Source organism: Dromaius novaehollandiae, chromosome 15, assembly GCF_036370855.1.
Source record: "Dromaius novaehollandiae isolate bDroNov1 chromosome 15, bDroNov1.hap1, whole genome shotgun sequence".
In the NCBI taxonomy this organism is placed as follows: domain Eukaryota; kingdom Metazoa; phylum Chordata; class Aves; order Casuariiformes; family Dromaiidae; genus Dromaius; species Dromaius novaehollandiae.
The window spans coordinates 10,562,607-10,585,115 of NC_088112.1; the positions used below are offsets into that span (position 1 = coordinate 10,562,607).

Genomic DNA, 22,509 nt, shown 5'->3' on the forward strand with positions numbered 1-22,509 from the left:
CCCTCTCAAAATCTGTTCATGTAACATTTCACAAGTAGCTATAGAACATTCACTGCTACCACTACTTCAGTACGAATCTCTGAAAAATTCTGAACAATATGTGAGGGTAGAAGTGAAAGAAATGAGATTAAGAGTGTTGCTTATATTAACTGTTCCTCCTACAGTCCACCACAAGACACTGGTCTGCAGTTACGCAGAGGGGATATGACTTCTATTAGACCTTGTACCAGTTGACCAGTGTGTAATTTCTATTCCTTCCTTCTAGGTTTGAACACTGTCCTATGGAGGTGGCCAAAGTGCAGTGCACCAGCCTTATACAATGGTTTACAGACAGTCATGTCTCTAACAGCCTTTTAGTCCAGACTGAGAGATGGACTGCCTTCAGTTCTTCAAGGCAGAATGAAAACACAACCAAAGGAGCTACTGTCTTAAAACAGTCTAAACATACGATACTAAATGTATCGGACAAACCCGCATGAGAATAGAAGCAGCTGCAATATTTCATGTTTAGACTGGCTTCTCTTTCCATATAAAAATATTAAGGATATTTCTACAATATCCTTCCAATTAGAAAGCAATATAACCTTACTAGTGTAATTCTTCCACCTTGCGCTGTAGCACACTTCTCTCTAGAGCCTCTGTTTTGCAATCATTGCCACAGCGTGGTGGGAGCTCAAGCCTGAGGTACCTGTTTGACTGTAACAAAAGCCTGTTGGACTTGACAATTGTATTGAACGGAGTCAGTCAACCATTTCTTCTTGCTGTTCTGTAAGGGTTGGATCCATTAAAGGAAGGAGGAAGATGAGGTGCTGGGTGCTCACAGTGAGTCAAGCACACTTCTTTGGGGCCTGCATTCCCAGTACTGTGCTACTAAGCTGCAGCTTGCGGAGGGCTCTCTAAAGTCAACAGGCAGTATGTATGTGTATAAATAGGAGAAATACTCCAGGCAGGCATTCTTATCTTAGCTCCTGCTCCGCTCTGGGTCTCCAAAAAGGTGTTTTCATTCACTGTAAATCCAGAGACAGCAAGTCTTTTTCTGGTGGGTAAGCTCCTATATCTTTTCAAATAACTGAATCCAGCTCGCTCATTACTAGCTCTGGACTGCTTTACTACTGGACTGCTACTGAAAGGGACTGGTGCTTCAAACACAGACCGCCCTGGCACAGAACTGTAGGTAACACCACAGCATCAGCAGGGATGGATCTGCTGCCCAAGCTCAGGTCTGCACAGCCTTCCCGTTAGTATAACCTACATAACCCATGCTCTGTTATGTGCTGGGGGAAACTAGATCCATACTGCCCCATATTTCTGGTGCCTATGCCCTCTTTTTGGTCCTGGCCCTTATAATTTAGCGAACCATGAGTTCTGGATCCAAATATTAGTCTACTCAGAACTGTAATTCATTTACATTTTTAGGGGTAATTTTTTAAATGGTTTTATTGGTCTCCTTATTTGCTCTTATTTATACAAGTCAATCACCTAGCACAACAGAATGAAAGAGAAGAAAGCTTCAACGTTGCTTACCTGAGTCCTTAATTATTCCAGGCTTCTATCTTAAAGTAATTCTGCATGGGCAGGAGGCTATATCACATACCTACATGTACCTTATAACAACACATTTTCCTTGGCTAATGCCTTCCAATCTGGTATGTTTTATGTGCTTTAGCATAACCATGGACTCAGAATAGCTGTATGAAGAATGATGATCTTTACCTTACAAGGAGGAAATGCACGTGGCAAGAAGCTACTTACCCAAGAGAACACAAGGATCAAGGTTAGAGGAGAAGGCAGAACTCCCAGCAGCCGGCCCTGCATTGCAGACAACCGATATCACCCACCCTTAGGATACTGCAAAGTCCCACTTGGGGATTATTTATAGCGCATACATAAAAAGCAAATACTACCCAGGGAGGATGAAGTGCATATGGTGTATGAGAGCGTGTGTCTACAGTATACAGCATATGCACATTTTGTATTTATATTTGCTTAGTTTTATTCACTTTACAAGCACAGTTACAAATTAAGAATCTTTTTCATCCAAAGCTCATCAAATCAATACTGTAAAAGCTGGAGGAAAAAAAACCACCTCCAGACTACTTTTTATGTGTAGCAAGTTACTTAAATGAGTTCATTTTCTAAGATTTTAGTAATGAAAACTCTTTTCCTCATCCGTGAGATCTAGACAGCTCGCTGAAACCTGGGAGTTACTTGTAATGTCTCAGGAAACTCAAACATGAAACCCAGATAGTTCAGTTCAGTTCTGTGCAGTGTCATAAAATGTCTCCATGCTAGACGACACCTGGGTTTTTTGGTTGCGTCTAGACAGTAGAAAAATGTTCTAACTGAAAATCTTTCGGCTAGTAAATTGTGGACATATACTGGGTCTTTGTGTTCACCTGCAAAACAGCTTTCTCTGTGTGGTGTGAAAAGGGCCTTTCATCACACCGTCACTGCCCCTCACAGTGTAAGGGCACTAAGAAATGACACAATTTTCAACACCCATTTCACCCTTTTCTGCCTGAAAGTGTTGCTGTGTATTATTTTTGTAATCATTCAGCCCAAACTTGCTGAGTGAAACTGGATTTTGTTCTTAAAAAAGAAAAAAAAAAAGGTAAAAGCCCTTTGGTTCAGTATACTGAAAGATATTTATCCCAGCCTATTTAATTTTGGAAAAGGACCTCCTGCGTTTATTTGCTTTGAAAGCTGCTATTTTCGTACAACTTATTTGTATACCTAGAATTTACTTTTACCAGCTCCTTTTGGCCTGTGTAAGATCTTCAGGAAGTGTTTAACTGCCACAAAAAATTTATGTATGATATGAAGAAAAAAATAAACCACAGAACTGAAGAAATCTCCCATATCTCCCTGTAAGGTTTCTCAAGCAGCTGCTATAAAATCAGACGCGGGGAAGTACTGCATTCTTGAGACCTGTGGACTTTCACAGAATATTTCTGGATCCCATCTGGGCCTCTTACTGCCCCGGTTACATGTTAGAGGTTAACCAGGATCTGCCTAACGCCTGCCTTATTGGAAACAGTAGCTGCAGCACAGGCTCGGGCTGGCTTGGGTTTCCATTCATCTGTCCCAGGACACAGTCACCTTGACAGTGAGAGAACAACGGACTGCGAAGATCACTCAAGCGATGAAATGCCTTATTACAAGCTTAAACTTAGGTCATGAGCACTTAAAGAATAGAAATAAAATTTTAAAAAATTGAAAAAAGGAAAGAATAACACAACATTTTGATAACTAAATGTTTGCACTTATTCTTTTTGGACAAAAGTCCTATCCTTTAGCAAATAATCTATTAATTGCTGTGGATCAACAAGGAAATTCAATATTGCCATGATAGTACTGAGACAGCCACTTGAATAGCATTGTATACACCTGGGAATAAAATTCAGATTTTTGATAAAATCCTTAATATTCTCCAACAAAATGTTATAAGCACAGATTTCAACAAGAGACTTAAAATCACATAAACAGTTCTACTGAAATCTTACTGAGAGCCATAAAAAGACATATGCTAAATACTGCATTAAAGCAATACACTGGCGAACTGAGATATCTTACTATCTGCACAATAATCATCAAACATTAACTCATGCAGAAAAAACCTGCACTGCCACCCAGTACTTAAAGACAAATAATAAATCCCTGCTTGCCTATAGTGTCAGAGCTCTTCCTACTTCAGATGTCAGCTCTGCTGAGGAGCAGGGATGCCTCCGGCTTGTCCCACGCAGCCCTGACCCCCGCGGCCCTCCTGCATGGGACTTCTGCGGGCAGTCAGCACTTCCGATCAATAACCAGGTCTTCTAGGAAAGGCATCTCATCCCTGAGAGAGCAGCTGCACATCCAGCCTCAAAAAGGATGAGCTGCCCTGCCCCGCGCCGAGTGGATGTGCCTCGGAGATAGCGGGCTGCAGCCTCCCGCTCCAGCAGCTCCCACCCAAGCCCAACGTGCTACAGCGAGTTGGTACAGAGTGTGTTCCGCAGCTCATTCCTGCGCTAGGATCCCCTTCTGCCCTGACCATGAGCTGGAGAAGCCGAACAGTGAAAGCCGCATTCATGCCCAGCTCCTGCACGGGGGGCTCGCGGGGGAGGCGCTGCCCCCAGGAAATGCCCGGCAGTTCATGCCAGCGCACACTGAGCCGGGTCTGTGCCGGCTGCTGGCAGCCCCCCAACCGCATGGGAAAGGCAGCCGTGGGGCCGCGCAGGCACAGCAGAGCCTTGTGCGAGGGGCTCACCGCGCTCCGGACGGGAAGCCTCACACAGACACCTAGTGTCTACACGGGATAGGGGAGAACTGACTTTTTTTTTTTAACTGAAAATCTGCAGGAAACGTAGAGCAAACAATAATCCTTGCAGGTTTCACATTCCCGAGATCGCGGAGTTCTGCTGAGCACACGTGTATCACTGTGGAAGGCAGCAGAGCTCCCAGCCCTCGGGGAAACGAAGGGGAAATCGCCGTGTTGCTTCTCCGCAAAACCCAGCCCCAGCCTCTCAGCGGGGCTTCCTCCAGAAGCAGCCGCCCGTGTCCCGCGGGCGCTCCCGCCTTGCCCCCGGGTGGGAGCACGCTCCTCCCGGCCCCGGCTTTCATTTTCTCTTCCTGTCAGCGCCCCCCGCCCCGCCGCGCCCCCCGCACCCCAGCGCTGCCCTCCCGCCGCCACGCAGACACCGCGGCCCCCGCCGCCGCTCGCCCCCGCCGCGGCGCCCCACTCACCACGGGGCCGCCGGCGGCTCCGGGCAGACGCTGGGCTAGCGAGGCCGGCGCGGCGTGGCGCGGCGCGGCTCCCTGCGGCTCCGACCCGGCCCGGCGCCTCGCCTCCGCCCGCCTCCCCGCGCTGCCGGCCTGGGGGCCGCGGCGGGGCCGGCCGGAGGGCTGGGCCGGGCCGGGCCGCCCCGCCTCGCCCCGCGGCGCTTCCCTTCCGCCGCGGAGGGCCGGGCGGCGAGGCCTGCGCGGGCCGCGGCGCGGCGCGCTGGCAGCGGAAGCCGGTTCTTGTTGTTACTCCCGGGTCTCGGCCGCCGGCAGCTGGTGGCGGAGCGCCCGCGGGGCCGGGGCCGGGGCCGGGGCCGGGGCCGGGGCCGGGGCCGGGGGCAGGCAGGCGCACGGCATCTCGGCAGCAGGTTCCGGGCTGTGGGCGGTGGCGATGGCCCTCGGCTCGCTCCGCCTCGGCTGGCGGCCGCACCGCGAGAGCGCATCTCGGCGGTCGGGCCGCCTTGCGAGGAAAAACCTTGAGAAGGTGGGTAGCTACTGCAGGAACTCGTGTGGTAATGAGTGCGGCTCCCGTAACTGCCCCTCTCTCCAAGGGCGGGTCGGGAAAGCGGGGCCCGTGCTCACTGGGAGCAGCCGCAGCGGCACCGGCTGCGCCGAGCTCGAACCAGCCCCGCGGCTTCTCGGCGGAGGTGGCCTTGGGGGCGCGGTGGGGCCGGGCAGGGACGCAGCCTCCTGTCCTGGCTCCCGGGTCTGCCTGGCTCCTCATCCCCGGCGAACACCGCCACGGGGCAGAGGCCCAGAGGAGAAGATACGAAGGGGAGTTACTCAGGCTGCAGAGGGGCGAGCCTTAGTGGTGATACGGGATGTGAAGCTGATGGGAAACTGCTCATCCTCCCGTGCGTGCCACGCGTGGCATGCAGACACGGCACTTAATATTTGGGGTTACGCTTTTAAAGCAGCTTATTACCTGCCTGCTCTGCACACTCCTTCGTCATCAATATAAGGGGTTAAGTATGTCTGTGCTTTTACTTCATGGCTCTTTCCACTGCAAAGGCACTAGTAATGCTTCAGCTTTTACTTTCTAATTCATTCCAGGTATGTTCTGAATTACGAGAGGCCTGAAAAAAGTCTACTGCAAAGAGTGACTCACTTATTCTAATCCTTACCACAAAAAAAAAACAAGCCAAAGGAACCGCAGTGAAGAATCCAAGTTTTAGTTAATTAAGTCACACTAACTCTTTTAAGTGGAAAGATGAATAATGTGTTAGCAACTATCAGGTAAAATGATCTATAACTTTTGATGGCTATCACAGTTAAGGATATCTTAACAACTTCTTGAAGAAAAATGACCTCATTTTGCATTAGGATACCACCGATATTCATAAAAATAGCCAGTCCTTTAAAATCCTTCAGCACTCTTTGCTTCAATATCTGAATCTATCTGGAAACATTTCCGAACATGAGGAACACAGGATCTTCGACAAATTATGTATTCAAAAATACTAGCTTTTCAGTCAAATGTTCAGTACTCTTTTTATTCCTTTGGAATGCAGGGTCAAGCTCAGACGAGCTGTACCCAGCCCCGTGTACCTCTCCTCCCCTGTTTGCACGGAAAAGCATACATTCTCTGAAACTGAACATTGCCTAATATTTGCATTTCAGGTGGAGCCTTGAGCTGCCAAATGGCACATCAATATTGGAGAAAGTGACACTAATTCCAAGGCAGTAGACTCCATGTCCATATTTTTTGGTGTTCTGAGAATGCTAAAATTCTTCTATTTAAGGGCTGTAATTCTCCAGATTCAAACAGTAAACATTTATCCTTTCCCCAAGGTTTTAACCAGGTATGAATGGTACCTAGAAGTCAGGAGTTGCAAAGGAAAGAAAAAAGGTGTCCAGTTAGCCTTGCACGATCAAACTAAACATAAATGAAAGCAAATTATACTGATTATTTGTTTGTATGGTGCAAGTATTTTAATGTTTAGAAATGTTTAATGTTCTGTCATGATGAGTTATGTAAGAGAATCTTCATTTAGCAGCTCAGATACAAAGAGCTACCTCCCTCTGTCCTTCTTCCCCAGTGTCAAAGGCATTAGCAGCTCTAAATTGCCAATAATTTCAGAGATTTCCTAGGGAGTTTTAACTGAATTTGGTATATGGTGACTCCGACACTAGCAGAGTTAATTCTTGTGAGAAGGGGCATTTATTATAAAAGCATTAAGAGACAGCCTTTTGTGTAGGGACTCTACAGAATCCTAGTAAGAAACCACAAAACAGTCTTTTCATTGTCTTTCTAGAGGTATTGGCCATGGAACAATTTGGCTCATCAAATACACTGTGTCATCTTGAAAGAAACAAGGAGACAATATTTTCTTGGAAAGCAAATACAAAAAATGATATTAAAAAAAATTCCAGGCATTATTTTTTTTTCTGAATCACTGTGATTGTTGTGGGGTTTTTTTCACTGTACACTGATTTTCTGAAAAGTGAGGGAAAAAAAACAAATATTTAAGACAAGTAAATCATTTAACTTCTAGCTTCTTTCCTCTTTCTGAGCTCCATATGGTATCAGGTTTTAAAGTTAATGTATTTCTGTGCTAAAAGAACCTTTGGCCCTAGAAAAAAACTGCCTCTGGATTTCACATCCTCCAAAATCTCATGCCAAGGAACTGTAATCTGAGATTTGCTGGTATAAAAACATCAACATGTGCCACCTGCCCATCTCCCTTAGGTTATATGCCAAGTCTGCTGCCTCTGTTTCTCTATAATCTCGAGATTTCCCCATCATTTTTATGATAACAAATCCCCAGAGAGAGCAGTTTGTCACTGTCTTTTAATCTTAAAAAACTTGGCACAAAAATCCCATTTTGTTCCATCATGCACATGATTCTTAGCAACCTCTTGTCTGGCTCTTGAACACTGTTACTGCATCACCTCCCAGTCTTGAAGCGCTTCCTCCATTTCTTTTGCCCAGCGGCTTTCACATGGTCCTGTTTTTCCCTGTGGTTCTCAGCAAAGTGCTCTTCCAGCTGCATGTGAAGGTTTTATCTTCCCTCTCTGGACCTGCAATAACCATGCTGTGCAATAGCTCTCCCTGGTCCTCTGCAGACTTCTAGCTCTGCTCAGTCAGCAGATAAAGGCACCCACTGACTCATTGATTTCCCCCAGCTCTTTGCCCTTTTAGGCCACCTGCTTATTCTTTGGCATAAAAGGCATCAGCAGGCACACTGTCCTCCTGACCTCCTCCTCTGACCACCTAGCTTGGATTCTTAAGAGTGAAGTCAGTAAACCCAATTATTTGCTGTCACTAGCTTTCTCCAGTCTGAGCTTTTGAGCTCAGGAATGTCAATAAGCAGGCCTTTGGCTGCTTCCCCAACTCCAGATCTTGTGTGAGGAAACTCCTGCTGCTTTCTGTAGGATCCTCCTACTACAGCCCAGCTCCAGCAGACTGTGTCATGTCCTAGCGGCTATACAACTTTGTTCCAGGACAGGTGGGCGGTACTGAAAGCAGCTAAAAATGTGTTCTTTTCTCTCTCCCTCCCTATCCTTCCTTCCTTGTACAATTGGCATCCCTTCAGATTCAGGCTCAGATTTGCAAAATGTTGCTTAAAGTTTGGAGATGGAGAAGGGGGGAACTGCCTAACTTGTTGCCCAGAGAGTCAGATGTCTATCTGCTTATGAGAGCTGATATAAACCTGCCTCCCTGTTTGGGCAGCTTGTTCAGTCACTCACAAGAAAAGGAGAGCTGGTATTTCTTGTGAGAGGTGAACCAGGATTAAAAGACACATGTTGCACCTGCCTATGCACCCTCTTCTGTTCTCTTTGGTGAGACCTTGCTTTTCCTTCACCGCTAGCTTGATGGGTCTGATTAATGTGGCAGTGAGTGGGAAATTCCAGTGGTAAGGTTCAGCCTCTCCTGTCTCTTTGCTACCTGGTTGCACAGACAGTGAACACCAGTCCTGGAGACACTGCCCTGCCTCTGATGAGGGGACTCCATCAGGCAAATGTGCCAAATTGCCCTCTGTTAATTCCCAGGGGGTTCTTATAATGAGACAGAAATTATTGAGGCAGTCAGCTATAAGGTACTAGCCAAACTAAGGGGAGGACTAGCAGCATGGTCTTGTTACCTGGTTAAGCATCAAGAGCTGAAATGAAGAGACTATGTACAAAAATGCCAGTGTCTGCTCATGGGTCTCCAGGCTCTCAACCATGGAACCCTCCTGCTGCAAGCACCCTCTTTAATTCAGCATTCACTGAATGCAGCCATACTGATGGCATTTTACCAAGTGTTAATGTAAAGGAAAATGAGGACAAAACAGAAGAAACCTTAAGCTACTCTGAGCTTCTTGGACCTCAGCCATATGGGGGAGCAGCCAGGGGACTTAGAGCAATCTTCCTCAAGATATCCCATATTTTCCTATGTGCAAAATCAAAGTGATACCCCTGGAGTTTGATGATTAACCTGCTGGTCATAGAAGGCCCCAGTGCCAGACACATAAAGGTCTAGATATGGTATGTCTGCCGTATTTGGAAAACTCATCAGACTAAGTAGAAAGATGCATGTCCTAGCTTTTGAAAAGTATTTTATTTATGTATTTGATTACAAATTCAGCCACATCATGCTTGGCAGAAGCAAAAAAGAGCCATAAAATCAACTACTTCACTCTCTGCCCTTCTAAAGGTTTCTATCAAAGATGAGACAAATGCCAAATAAAAATGAAGCAGGTAAGGGGAAAGGAGCATAATAAATAATCAAAGCTGCAATGAATCAGAGTCCTTAGGTAATCAAAATACTGTAGCCCTAAAGATACCAAAAGGAAATAAGCTCTGTCCATGTCTCAGGACTACATATCTCACAATTGTATTGCTATCAAGTAAGAGTGTGTTCTATACAAGTATCTGTACAGAATTGTTATGCTCTCAGTATATGCCATAGTCCAATGTTGTGTCCTAGAATCAAAAGCTAATTAGCTGTTAAAATTTTCAGCATATTCTTGCTGGATAGAAGGTTTAGTTAAATAATCACTGGACTCCAAAATATTTTCTTACACTGCTTTCATCTAATCTTTTGCCTCTTTTTGCCACCCCAAGGTCAATATATGAGATGTTAAAAATATGACTAGTCTCAAATTCAGAGGAGTATATCTTTGCTAATACTATACATTAGGCCAAATGTATGGGAAAATACACCTGCACTGTCAGCTTAGTTAGACACTAATACTTAGTTAGATACTAATATCTAACTCAGAAAATCTACCTTCCCAGATATTAATTTTCATCTGAAAGCTTTGTGAGCCTATGTCAATATTGAAAAATATATATTTTTCAATCTACTTGAAATGAAATCCTTTACTTTTGCCATATAGCAGCAATTACAAAGTCCTTATCTTCTGGATCACATTAATTTATCATACAATAGAGCTACCTCCTTTTACTCCATTTTGGCAAATTTTTGCATCAGCCACAAATTCTAGTCTAATAAGCCTAGCAGTGAAGAGCAATGGGCACTCTTCCATCCAAATTAAATGCTAAGCAAGTTCCATCCAGACAATTATCATCTTTGTTTTTGTCAATAAATTACGTTGGTCCTGGGTTTTATTATGTTAAGCATTTCAATCTTAGTGTGATACTGTATTATCTGTGATGAGTGCTCCAAAGGCAGCATTAGAATTGCCTAGTGAGGGCTGCAGAGCTCTTCAGTAAGGCATGATCAGTCTGCACCCGGCCTGCTCCAGAAATATCCTCTGCCTGTCTTCTTGTCCACACTTTTCTGATAGCCTCTGGTGAATGTGACTCCATTCATGAGAATTAGTCATGTATGGGAACTGTTTCTGGGATGAGCCTTCTCTAAACAGGTCATAGAAATTTTTACCACGGTCTCAGAAGTTCTGGGAGCGAAACGCTGGCATTAGGGGAAAGGTGAAGTCACTTAGTTCCTCATCCTGCCGGTGGAAAATATCATTGCTGCCCTGACAGTGTCAGAAATGGTGTTAAAAAAAATGAGAGCTGCTTGTCAGCAAGGGGGTAGCCATATATCCAGAAACAGGCTGGTGAGGCCCCCTGCCTAGGAGTGCAGGAACTGCTCAGCATCCTTCAGCTAGTTGCTCTTTCACTCTGCTAAAGAGAGGGAAAAGTAATGCTCCAGTTCTCTCATAACATCCTGTGGCCAGAGGCACAGGAACATGTGTTTGTAACATAATTTTCACTGGGGAAACAGTAAAGTGGTATTTCAGAATTGGATACAGAGGTGCTGACATTTCCTGAGTATCATCAACTTAGAATACGCATGAGATTGGGGGAATGGAGTTACTTGAAATAATATGCTGAGTAAATCTCTCACTGTCTATACTGATTTGCAGCAGTTCAGTAACTTGATATCTGCAGCAGTAGCACTAAACTGCATTGGCTGGTCATGGTCCCTTTGCCTGGGGTGAAAGCAATAACTACCTGGCAGATAGAGAGAAGCCTAGGTAATAAAAGTGCCAAGGGACAGGTTCATTTCTTTTGCCTCATCTGAGTGGTTGACAGCAGCTGTCCTTCGTGTCCTGCTGGCTTGGAACAGTAGGGAATATTTGCAAAGTCACCTTGAGCTACTGCTGAGCTCCCAAAATTTGGCCACACACTTTCCGCTATGCTGGCAATTGATGTGTGCAGCAGACCAAGGGCTGCAGATCCATTACAGTCTGGCATGTCCATTTAAGCCAGGAAGGGAGACATTGCACTAAATCTAAGATGGGTTTTGCTGAGGTTATTACGTTTAATTCCCACAACTGGTTATATATTGATTACCACAAGTGATGGAATAGAGTTGTACCCATCCCTCCAATCCAGTACACTTGCAAAATAAAATGATGAAAATCCTTCTGCCTTGAAGAAATGGAACAAGAATCTGAGACCACCAGGAGCTACACTGGAGAATGGTGGTGCTTGTGCAATGTTTATTGCTTATTTTACATTGACTGTGCAGTGCCTCCAGACATGGCCCAGCAGTGGAGACAGCAGCTTTCCTCTTAGGGCCAGAATTCTCCACCTTTTAGTCCTCAGAAGAGGCAAAAGAAACCAAATCTGTGGAACTAATGAAAAGAAAAGCTCTTGACCTGATACAGGCATTTTACTGTTCCTGCAACAACAAGTCATTGAGAAGACTGGATGCGTTTGCTGTTTTTCTCCCAAGACCATTTGTGATGTTAAGTGAGTTTCATTCCTTGTGTGCCAAGTTTTATTTTCTTCATCCTAAGTGGTCTTATTTTAAGTGATTCATCTTGTGTGAGCTCACTAGGCGAACTGTTTTTGCCCTACTGGGAATCTGCCTGATATTTTTTCCTCTGTCGCATATTTTCTGTGCAGAAGATGGTATGTGAGGAGCCTTTGGCAGGCAGTTGAGACTAAATTCTTGAATGTAAGATTCGCAATAGCTGCATCTGGTCACAGTCCCCTGGTTACTGTCTGAATCAAGCATCACATGCCATTGCATTAACTCTCCAGATCACCTTCTATGGAGGCTAAAGGAGTGGGCCTCAGCCCTCGGTTCCGAGGAAGATTTGGGAATGCTATCTGCCAAAGAAGTTTGGCTATGGAGGAATGCGACTGATTCTCTTATTTAGAGTCATTTAGGAACTTGCCAAGCCCAGCGCTTTTCAACCAGCACAGAAGGCTTTGGGGCCCAGTCTGATCTGTGGCTATGGAGATGGAGCTCACATTTTTCGTTGCTCTGGAAAGGATTTGTCAATTGTCCAACTTCCCTCACCCCAGTCTACCTTTACTGCCACTATAGGCTGCCAGGGGGCTGCGAGGGACTTAGAAGTGCATGAGATTACATAGAGGCTGCCCGGAGCAGCAAGGTATGTGTATGTGCATGTATTGAGGAGGCTGTATATCACTCTTAAATCCTCAAAGCAGGGAGATCAACACCAACACAGACCATGAATCACACAACCCTCTGTGAAATATAACACATTTCCTTGTACTGGTAAGGGCAGCAAGAGATTACCAGTCTCATTGTACGCCCCATCATCATGTAGCCTTCGGGGGAAAACAAGTGATACCACAATGGGACCAAAACTGGTGAATTCAATCATACCTTTATCACACTAAAAGGAGAGGGAAAGTGACCAGTGGATAAAGTTCTATATCAGGGTCAGGCCTTTTCCAGGCTGTGGCTTACAATCTCAGTGTAGTTAAAGACACACTTAGTGACACCCAGGTGGATTCTCTCTATAAAGATCTCTAGCAATCTCCTTGCAATTGTTTTGGAAAAGCATTACTATATATTATATTCATGTTAATATTTCTATCCACAAATCCTAATTTATATAAAAGCACCAAGAATTGTAGCCTTTGATTTCATAAAAGCTTTTTTGTTGACACTCCTGGTTTGCAGTTGAACTTTTTTTATCATTATTGTCTTTTTGTGGTTTTCTTTACCAGTTTGGAGAAGAAACACCCAGGCTATGAAACTATATGTTAAATCCAAATCACTGCTAGGCTCTACAGCAGTGAAGGGTGAGCTATCTGACTGGTAGTGCCCATGAAATCCCTCTGTGCAATCAACATATGCAATAAAGGCGACATCTGGAAAGCATAGCATGTGTTTGATCAGAAGAGAATATCTGTATTCATGGAGAAGTAGCTAGTAAATCATCTTTGTACACTGAAGACCTTGGTATTTTGCATGGTGCTCTGAGTCTTCTGTCGCAGAAGTGTTAGAATGTGGCTTAGAGACTGACCAAGCTGGTTTCATACAAAGATAATTCTTTGCTACAAAGATGACTTGTGTTAAATGTGTTAAGCCAAATGTGTCCTGAAGGTGGTCCTGGACAACTTTCAATGGCAGCCATCTACAAACAATGTTTCAGTTAGTGGTTTAAAATCAAACAGCCCTGCTTGTCTATATATGTAGCCATTTATTTTGTCAGTCCAACCATACGATGAGGACAAATCATAGCAATTAATAGGACACAAATACCATAAGTACTATGAGATAACCGTCCACACGTTGAAAGCCAACAGCAGTTGGAGATTTTCCTATGCTCATGTTAATTCTTAGCACTTGTTTTCCAGTTTTGCATGTGCTGCAGGAATTGCTTTTGATAGTAGGTATGTGGGGGAGGTTGAGACGCTTGGAAAGTATGCAGAATTAGAGGACATTTTTGAGTGTTTAACTTTTTCTTTCCATCTCAGTTCTGATTTTTTTTTCATCTCTTCTTTATATCCGGGAATATGTGGACCATTTACTTTGTTCACATCTGCTACTTCTAACACACTCATCCTTTCAGTTGGTTTTATACTGTAGATATACAGAAGAGGGAAAAGATGCACTTTACTGTAATATTAAAATACAATTTTATTACTATGCTAATGGCTTATTGGACAAGTTCATTACAATTCTAGCTTTTCATTGGCTTAGAGAAAAAATACTTCTTCTCCCTCCTGTTTTAAGTGTCTGGTTCTGCATAGAATATAGACATTAATATGTCTGTAGAAAACTGGGCTCACAAGATAAATAAATAGCCATGTACTTTGATTTAAATATATACTTCTGGATTTGAGGCTGAATGGACATTAAAGTGAAAGCAACTATATTGCTAAGCTGCACTGTATAGTTAAGACTCCCTTTAATAGCTTACCTGCATCTCTTGCCTCTTGTGCTCTCCATCTATTTGAAGTTATACAGAGATTGGTAAAAGAAAATATCAAATGTTGATTCTCCAGTCTTTCCAATGAATCTGTTAATACAAATATGTTTGCACTTAGGGCAGGACTACATTGTCCTCAATACCCCTGATAAACAGCTGTTCTCAAGCACATTCTTTCAGATTTTACCACCAATCTGCTATAAGAAATGTTTGGCAGAATGCGTTTTTTTCCCTCCAAAATTAAAAAGTGGTGAAAAAGTGAGAATTTATTTTGAATTTTGCAAGCTTCTTTGCAAACTTAAATTTAGTTGCTGAAAAGCAGCAATTAAAATATTTTAAATTCCTTTTTCCTTAATTTTTTACCAAAGAGCTTATAGAAAAGACATACCATTTTCTACCCATCAGCACTAGCTGGGCACTGAACTAGTAGTATCTGAAGAGAAATACTGTTTACAGACTTAATATATCCTGTAGCATTTTAATTTCTCTGGGAATTCTCTCAGGCACTAGGTTTGCTCCAGCTCCTTCTCAGTCAATGGGAACCCCTCTGTGGTCTTTCCTAGGAGTAGGCTCAGACTTTTAATGAGTACTGAAGCAGAACCACTCCCTCTCTCAGGCTTGAAATAAATGATTTCTCTCATGCACTCCCACAGACTTCTGCCCACTGCCATTTTTGAGAACTGTACTCTGTGCCCAGAGGCTGCCCTCCTGCTGGTCTCACCTCTGTCGAGGAGAGGAGATACATGCTACAAAATGCTGTTGACATTTGTAGGTGAGATATTTTCTCTGCAAGACTCACAGGCCCAGGCCGGAGTCCTAAAGAATAATTAGTATTTTTGAACACTTACACTTTAAAGAGGTATCATCAGTTGAAATCCCACTATAAACAAACAGCACTGAATGTTAGTGCCTCTTAAAACACAAATCACATCTTGGACATAACGAAATGAGGGAGGTTAACAGGTCTGACCTTCACTTTGGAAGTAAAGGACGACCTTCTAGAATCTGCTTGGCCCTTCTTGAGACCAAATTATTGAAGCACAGGACATACAGTCCTTAAATGAACAACTACTGGAGAAATTTGCAGGGAACATTTCATAAGTAGAGAAAAAGATTTACCTGTTCTGCTGTATCTGGTTGATGAGTTCCCCTAAGAAAGGTTAAGAAGAATGTTTTACAAAGCTGGTAGTGTTTTCGAGATTGGGACTTGGTATTGTGCACTTGAATCTCATTGTTAGGGATATATCTAAACTGGGGTGGAGGTGGGCAAATGAAGGGGATGTTTCTCAATAGTATGATTGAACATGCAAAGACTGTGGAGGCAGGTGAGAGCTGAAAACCAGGACAAAAGGAGAAGAAGCAGGCCTCATTTGGGTTAGAAGAAGATTTTTTTCTTTCCTATTCCCAGAAATGGTCTTTTTGCCCCCTCCACTCTCCTCTCACCTCTATCCCCACACTGTATTCTCAGTGCCCCCAAACCCTACTTGCACTCTTACTTCAAATCCCCAGTTGATCCCTCAAGGCCACACACATACCCCATATAAAAGAATCAACATTTGCAGCATCTGAGCACAGCTCACTGGATGGACTTTGTCCATGGCTTGCCATTTTCTGCTCTGGGTCAGTTGTGTGCTGCAAGTGGGTGTGGGCAGATCACTTACTGTGCGCCTCCCGCATCAGCAAGTCCAGCTGGGTCGTGTAGTCCCACATCAGCCTTCTGCATCTGTTGATTGTGTCTGGATGCACTTCCACTGCTAACACTTCCATCTGGTCAACGTTGAAATTCTGATTCTCAATCCTAGGACACACAGACAGTCATTTCATCAACGAAAACCATCTAGCATTCGACAGTTAACAAACTCTAATGTTAGGCAGGCCCAATTAATTAGGAAGGACTCTATAAAGAGGAGGATGCTTTGACAATACAGCGTATCCCATAAAGAGGTCTCTTTATGCAAGTTATGTGAGTCACAATTTTTATGAGTAACAATTTATTAGACAATACTTATTAGACCTGGATGGGAACTTTCAAATGCTGAAAATGGGAAAGGAGGAGCAATTTTGCAAATATTTTTGTGTGAACAGTGTTTGATCTGTTGCAGGTGGACTATTATTGTAAGCAGAGTAACCCATGTTGTGATAGAAAGAAAATGCCAAACATATTAAATGGTGTCCAGGCTTCTGGAAAATGACTTTGATCCCACAGGCTAGACTGTGACTTGTGGCACAGCTAAGAGTAATGAACTATGCTGCTGCCAGCACAGCCTCTAGGTACACAGTGATTCAAAGTTATCCTCACAATCCAAGTTCAAATTCAGCCTTAATTTGTACAAGGTACAGAGATGACACCTTAAAATCCAGCTAGATGTTAGAGCTAGCCCTTCACGTGACTGAAGAGTTTATTGCTGCAGTAAAATCCTTAGAGGATCTTTAACTTATTGTTGGCATGGTTTTGCACTTTTGAGTTACAGCTGACACCCAGACGTCAATTAGGAAGTGGTAAGTCATAAATTAAATGCACCACTTGCAAGAGAAGGCATAATAAAATCGTTAAGCTATTAAACCTGTCCACAAGCAGAACCAAAAATCCATGGGAAAATGAGCCAGTTAACTCTGCAGCTAAAAGCTGTACACTGTGACTTAAGTGCAGCAGTGTAACAAACACTCACACATCTAGTGAGCGTGTTCTTCTCAGTAACTGAACCCTATGGTGTTCATCTCTAGCAAAACCATCTTTGTTGTAATAAAAGTCAGGGGCTTTCATCAGAATTGAGTAAACATGTAGCTACAAAGAAAATTGAAACTAAAAGGGACCACTGGAATGATAGGCAAATGTGTCTCCATTATCATTAATTGCGTGGACATGGTGCACTCTAACTCGGCTGGAATAGAAACAGGTTTGCAGTGTAGGGTGCGAGGATGGAGGGACACAGACAGTGGTTTTAGCTCCCCAATTATCAATGCCATATTTTATTAAAGAAGAAAACAAATGTTTTCATGTGGAACTTACCTATCCTGTACCAATTTAAATTCCTACAAAGAGGATTGCAAAAAAAAAAGAAAAAGAAATTGTTAGTGTGATGGCCAGAAAGGGCAGCCGGCTGAGAAATGCGTATATTGATGAGGAAAAGTGGAATGCTGCTGCATACTTTGAGGAAGAGGAAAGCATCTGATTGCTCTCTCATCTTCTGCAAAGACTGAAGATGCTGTGCAGCCTCATCTCGCTTCTGTTCCATTTCCTTCTTCAGGACAGTAATATCTGACAATTGTTTTTCCTCATTGGATTGGATGTCACTCAGGATCTGCTGCTCTTTCTGATTTACCTCTGCCCTGATCTCTTCAAACAGATTCACCAGCTGAGAAGTCACAGTTTTCGTATTGGTCTAAAAGAACAGATAAGAAAATGATGCACTGGCTCAGGAACTCAACAATTCAGCTTAGTGTGTCTGTTTGTTAATTAGGATTGTATCTGTCCTTTGCACTGCATTTAGAAGGAAGCAGACAATAAGCATTCACTTAGAGTATCTGATTAAACAGAGGATTATGAAAATTATCCTGGTATAATAACAAAATCTGATAAAATTCAGCTAGCAATGTGAGAACTGCATTGGTTCACACTGAAAACCCCACTTGTATACTCAAGGTGCTTTTATTAACAGGAAGAAAATTTTAACAATGTGTACTGATACGTATGAAGTGTGGCCTGCAGATGACTGGAAGTCTGCCAGGTCTGCAGCCTGGTTCACGCAACCCCATTAAATTGTAGCGTTTACCAGCTTTTTCCTTCTGTGTGGCTATGCTGGGCTGCCAGGAGAAAGCTTGAATTCTGCCGGTTCCTTACAACAGTGTTTTCCCCACTTTGGACCGTATCTCTTTCTGCTCATCCATTTCTCTAATTGTTGGCTGCATATATAGTCCAAAAAGGACCAAGAGGACACCTGAATTTTCTTCCTGAATCCGCCATTGTTCTAGCCCAGAAATTTCTCTGTTCCTCACTTTACCTATTTATATTGTAGATCTACTACTAATAATAGTTAGTACTTTTTATAAGGAGCATTGCAAGGATAAATTAAGTATTGTAAGTGATCCTGAGACTTGAAAACCCCCTTATCAAAATAAAGTAGAATTGCAGAGGATTGATTTGACTGTTCCCCAGTGGTTTGAGGCAGGACAAGGAAGGCAGCACAAGCCACATCGTTCCCGTCAGCCCAGGTCCGAACCCAAACGCCCCTCCGCACTGCACCATGGTGGTCCTTGGTCCAGCTCACGCTGCAGGGAGCAGCTGCCTCCTCGCGCTAGGAAATTTGGGTCTGGGCTCTGGCCTTCCCCTTTAGGTACTGTGGACGCAAGTGGCCCTGAGCACCTGGGCTCAGCTCTCAAAGGCGGCACCGAGCGCTGCAGCGGGGCTGTCTGCGGCCTTCCTCCCGCGGAGGCAGCCATGGCGGCACTGCACGACCCGGCTTGAAACTGCTGCCAGACGGCACTGCCGCGACCACGGGCAGCTGTCGGGCCCTGTCCTGGGGCATGCCTGATATTTTTAGTTATTATTAGAGTATCTTTACAGCTGCATCTCCTAGAACACCTTGCTGAAGAAGATGTTTTAGTTGTGTTTTAGTTGCCATCATTTATTTCTTATAAATCATGAAAGAAGATGCCCTGGATTCGGGGTGACTTGGACACAAACCTTGAGCTGATTCTCACTTTTCTGCAGTTCCTCCAAGGCATTAGCTAGAGTGCTTTTGTTTTCCTGCATCTGTTCGACGGTGCGAGCGAGAACACCCTGGTAGAAGGAAAGAGAGCATTAACATTTATAATGGGGAAGCAGCACAGGTAATTTTAAAATAGACTGGCAGTTTATGGAGCTGATGAAATGGCACGCACGATTTTTATCTACCTGCTGTCATAAGTATTGATTTCTTTACAGTGAGGCCTATATAAACTATGTTTACTTTCCTCCTCATAAAGATAGGGCATAACTGGAAAACTGATGTGATTCTTGGAATCTTTGAAGTCAATGTTTAATTTTTATGTATGTGTGACTTAGGATGAAGTAGGTTAATAAATAAATAAATTTCACTTTAAACAAATAAATTATGTTTATTTATAATAATTAAATAAATAAATAGAGTGAAGAAAATTTCACTTCTTCTGTTACAGCTCTGTTCCTGCCAAAATCTCCACCTGTGCCTAACGTAATCCAGATCCTCAGTTTAACATCTGTCAGCATTTGTGGGAACTGAGGATAAGATAAGCAACCATCTTTGCGTAAGATCAGCCTAACACTGGTATTCGACTCACACAGATGTTTATTTTAATGGATATCACAATCATTGAATGTTACTGTAATGAATGACAGCACATTTCAGAAGGGATCTTAAACTTTGTTCCTCAGGGATTAAACAATCTCCGAATATTATTTTTTGGGCTGTGGCCTGTTTGGGACTCCTCACCCGCCTTCAGCAGTGAAGTATCTGTTAGTGGCCACTGACAGGCACAGCTGCCACATCCCAGCTTCTCCTGTCCCTTTAATAAAAATGATGCAAGAAAGTTTAGGTTTTCTGTGAGATATTTGTCACAGCTGGAAAATGTTAACTTTTGAAAAAATAAAAGACAGCTAATCAAATTCGATTGGTTCCTTCCTCTCACCAAAACCCTTCTACATTTCCTCCTGCAGAGCTGCATTCCTGATTTCCTTGGCTATTAGTGGAATTTTTTCAAAAGACAAATACTGCTGCTGAGATCTCAGCTTGCTCACAGAGATGGTGGCCTGGAAACAGGACAGCGTTGCTCTTTTACCAGCTCCAGGGACAGAGGAAATGACTGTTTTTCAACACAGACTACTGCTCAGGAGCCCTGGGTATTTTGTACCTACCTTGGGGGATAAAGTTAGTTTGTGAAACAGATAACCCCAAAGGATGTTTCTTGCTGATTCCCTAGGAGGCTGTGACCTGTCCTCTGCCCAGAGGGAGCTGGGCTCTTCCTGCCCACACACACAGTTCCTCCAAGATGTATTTTTTTGGTTGTAAACTGAGACCAGAAATTTCAAAAGGACAGCAGCAACTGAGCGTAGCGAGCACATTATATCCCCCCGATCTCTGCTGAGCGTGGAGCGTTACGAGGCCAGCACCTGGGTTCACAGGAGGGACCTGGGCGCTCCAGGGGAGCCTCGAGCTCCCAAGAGATCCGGGGCGGGGAGCCGACGTGTTTCCAGGGAAGTGCCCTGAGTGGGAAAACCTGTTTCCCAACCCAAAATTCAGCGGAGGGTAACACGGTTCACAAAGGCTCCGCACGGCGAGAAACTTCTTCATCCCTGCAGGCCACCAGGTGAGCCGGGAAGGTGGTGGTGAGCCGAGTGCACAAGACCGGCATGCACGTCGGTGGCGTTACCCAAAAGGGGCCCGCGCCTCTTGCTTGCTCTCTCTCACACATACACACGTTCGTCTAAACGCTGCGCGTCCCAGCCCGCAGCTGGTGTTACAGACTTTTCCCACCCTGGTCCCAGGCAGCCCCAAGGCCTTCCTCTGCCCTTCATCCTCATGGATGAGGTTGCTTTGGCAACCCACAGGTGATAATGAAAGGCAAACTGCACCACAATGGACCAGTCGCCACTGGGGCGAAGGCTGAAATCCCCCGAGGCATTGCCTGCCTCCCCGATTTCTCTGTGAAAGCCTTCCTGCCACCCCCTCGGTATCCCCCTCTTCCCCCCAGTCCCTTGCCAGGAGGTGTGGACAAACGGCGCTCGGGCTGGGTGGAAAGCCTCTTACCAGCTCTTTGTCACGTGCCTCCTTGAGGGTGACGATGCTGTGGCCCATGTGGGACCCCGCAATGGAGCACAGCACACAGATACACTCCCTTTCGTCCTCACAGAAGCACTCCAGCAGCCTGCCATGCTCCCGACACTTCCTCTCCTCCACAGAGTGGCCTGTGCCGGCCTCTACCTGGATATGGTCCTGGACACGTGAAGCCTTGGCATTGTGTTTGTTCAGATGGACCTGGCACAAAGACGAATCACAGGTGAGACAGATTTTCACTGCTGGCTGGGGTTGATCAAGGCAAAAATCACAGAGAACCATCTTCCTCTCTTCTGGAGAGCTCTTGCCCTGTTTTCCTTCAGAAGTGGTGGCCAGAAAGGTCTCCACGATGCTGCATAGCTGGAAATTCTTCTGTAGCTCCAGCATGGGCTCTAGCTGGCTCTTACACATTGGGCAGGAGTAAGAGGCCTTGGATTGCTGCTGGACGCCGAGGGCCCTTTGGATGCATTCCCTGCAGAAGCTGTGACCACAGCTCAGTGACACTGGGTTTCTGTACACAGATAGGCAGATGGGACAGCTGAGTTCATCTTTTAGGCTAGAAACCCCTCCAAATTCTTCCTTAGCTTTTGCCATGGCTGCAGAAATGATGCTTTAGCCAGTCTGCGAGAAATGAAACTGAAAAGAAGCCTGTGGCTTTGTGCCAGACTCGCAGACCAGCCCAGAGGCTGCAGGGCCGCCCTCCCGTCTGCAGGGCCGCCCTCCCTCCCATGTGACAGGAAGGCAAAGGGAGGTCTGCAATCTCCTCCTGTCTGACCCTCTCCAGGGCTCAGCAGCCACTTTCAGCTTTTGCTGTCACTTACTGAGTGGTTTCTGCAGTTTAAGGGCACTGTTCAGGCACCACCACTCTGCGTGTGAGCCCCCCAACACACTGGTGGAAGCAGGATGGTGCTAGGGCAGCATTTACAGACATGGAAAAAGACTGAAAAATTGCCCTACACCTCCTAGTAACATGCTCCATTGCAGGCCAAGGGGAGCAAACTTAAGAGAAAAGCAGCTGAGAACATTATGAGGCCTGGCTGGGATAAGCTAGCACCTTCCTCTCTGTTGTTTGACCCTTTTCTTGCCCTTCTCCACAGCAGTTACAAATGCTCCCCCAAAGGTAAAATAGACACAAGTCACTGTAAAAGCTCTTCAGGACTTGCTGGGGCTGGTCTCCTGCCTCCATCCATCTGACAAGGAAATGGGAGCCCTGACAAAGCCTCACTGAAAGGGCCCGTAGGACAGGACTATCCCCGTAACGCAGCACACGCGGGATCACCTCACTGGGTGCCCCTGTTACCTAAGACCAGGCAGAGCAGCAGTACCGCAGAGCAAGGCAGAGCCTGCACATGCGTGTTTAGGAAAAG

At 44.9% G+C, this 22,509-nt stretch overlaps 2 protein-coding genes and 1 long non-coding RNA gene across 7 annotated transcripts in view; 1 reads left to right on the forward strand and 2 right to left on the reverse strand.

Moving 5' to 3' along the window:
- Positions 1-5,062, reverse strand: part of SLC26A2 (solute carrier family 26 member 2) — an 18,260-nt gene extending 13,198 nt beyond the window's left edge. The window contains exon 1 of one of the 3 annotated variants that reach the window (XM_064520875.1): positions 4,723-5,062. Coding sequence is in view for 1 of the 3 variants with exons in the window: in XM_064520876.1 (XP_064376946.1) it covers positions 1,753-1,815 (63 nt within the window). In the remaining 2 variants the exon portion in view is untranslated. Of the gene's footprint in view, positions 1-1,752; positions 3,283-4,722 lie in introns of those variants that run through there. The other 2 variants (XM_064520877.1, XM_064520876.1) reach the window with 2 other exon arrangements.
- LOC112994361 (uncharacterized) lies at positions 4,894-7,151 on the forward strand. The gene is made up of 2 exons (XR_010391730.1): positions 4,894-5,242; positions 5,812-7,151. It is a non-coding gene; the product is annotated as an uncharacterized LOC112994361 (long non-coding RNA).
- On the reverse strand, positions 6,474-21,864 carry LOC112994360 (E3 ubiquitin/ISG15 ligase TRIM25-like). Of its 3 annotated transcripts, none has more exons than XM_064520878.1 (8): positions 21,116-21,864; positions 19,036-19,131; positions 17,501-17,734; positions 17,362-17,384; positions 16,013-16,149; positions 15,471-15,501; positions 14,343-14,441; positions 6,474-6,573 (listed from the first exon to the last, which is right to left on the reverse strand). In XM_064520878.1, exons 1-7 carry the CDS (start codon positions 21,734-21,736, stop codon positions 14,372-14,374), a joined length of 1,212 nt encoding a protein of 403 aa, XP_064376948.1. In that variant the 5' UTR covers positions 21,737-21,864; the 3' UTR covers positions 6,474-6,573; positions 14,343-14,371. The 3 variants fall into 3 exon arrangements, with proteins under 3 accessions (XP_064376948.1, XP_025974439.2, XP_025974438.2); XM_026118654.2 differs by lacking the exon at positions 6,474-6,573 and adding an exon at positions 9,283-13,553; XM_026118653.2 differs by lacking the exon at positions 6,474-6,573 and adding an exon at positions 13,594-14,002.
- Between the last annotated feature and the right edge of the window lie 645 nt (positions 21,865-22,509).

Excerpts from the sequence above, each read along its gene's own strand:
- LOC112994360 (XM_064520878.1), bottom strand. The coding sequence starts at position 21,736 with ATGGCAAAAGCTAAGGAAGAATTTGGAGGGGTTTCTAGCCTAAAAGAT. Across the intron at positions 17,735-19,035 it reads AAAGTGAGAATCAGCTCAAG|ACCAATACGAAAACTGTGAC; the intron begins GTTTGTGTCCAA and ends CTGTTCTTTTAG. Across the intron at positions 14,442-15,470 it reads AACCAGATACAGCAGAACAG|ATTCATTGGAAAGACTGGAG; the intron begins GTAAATCTTTTT and ends TTGTATTAACAG.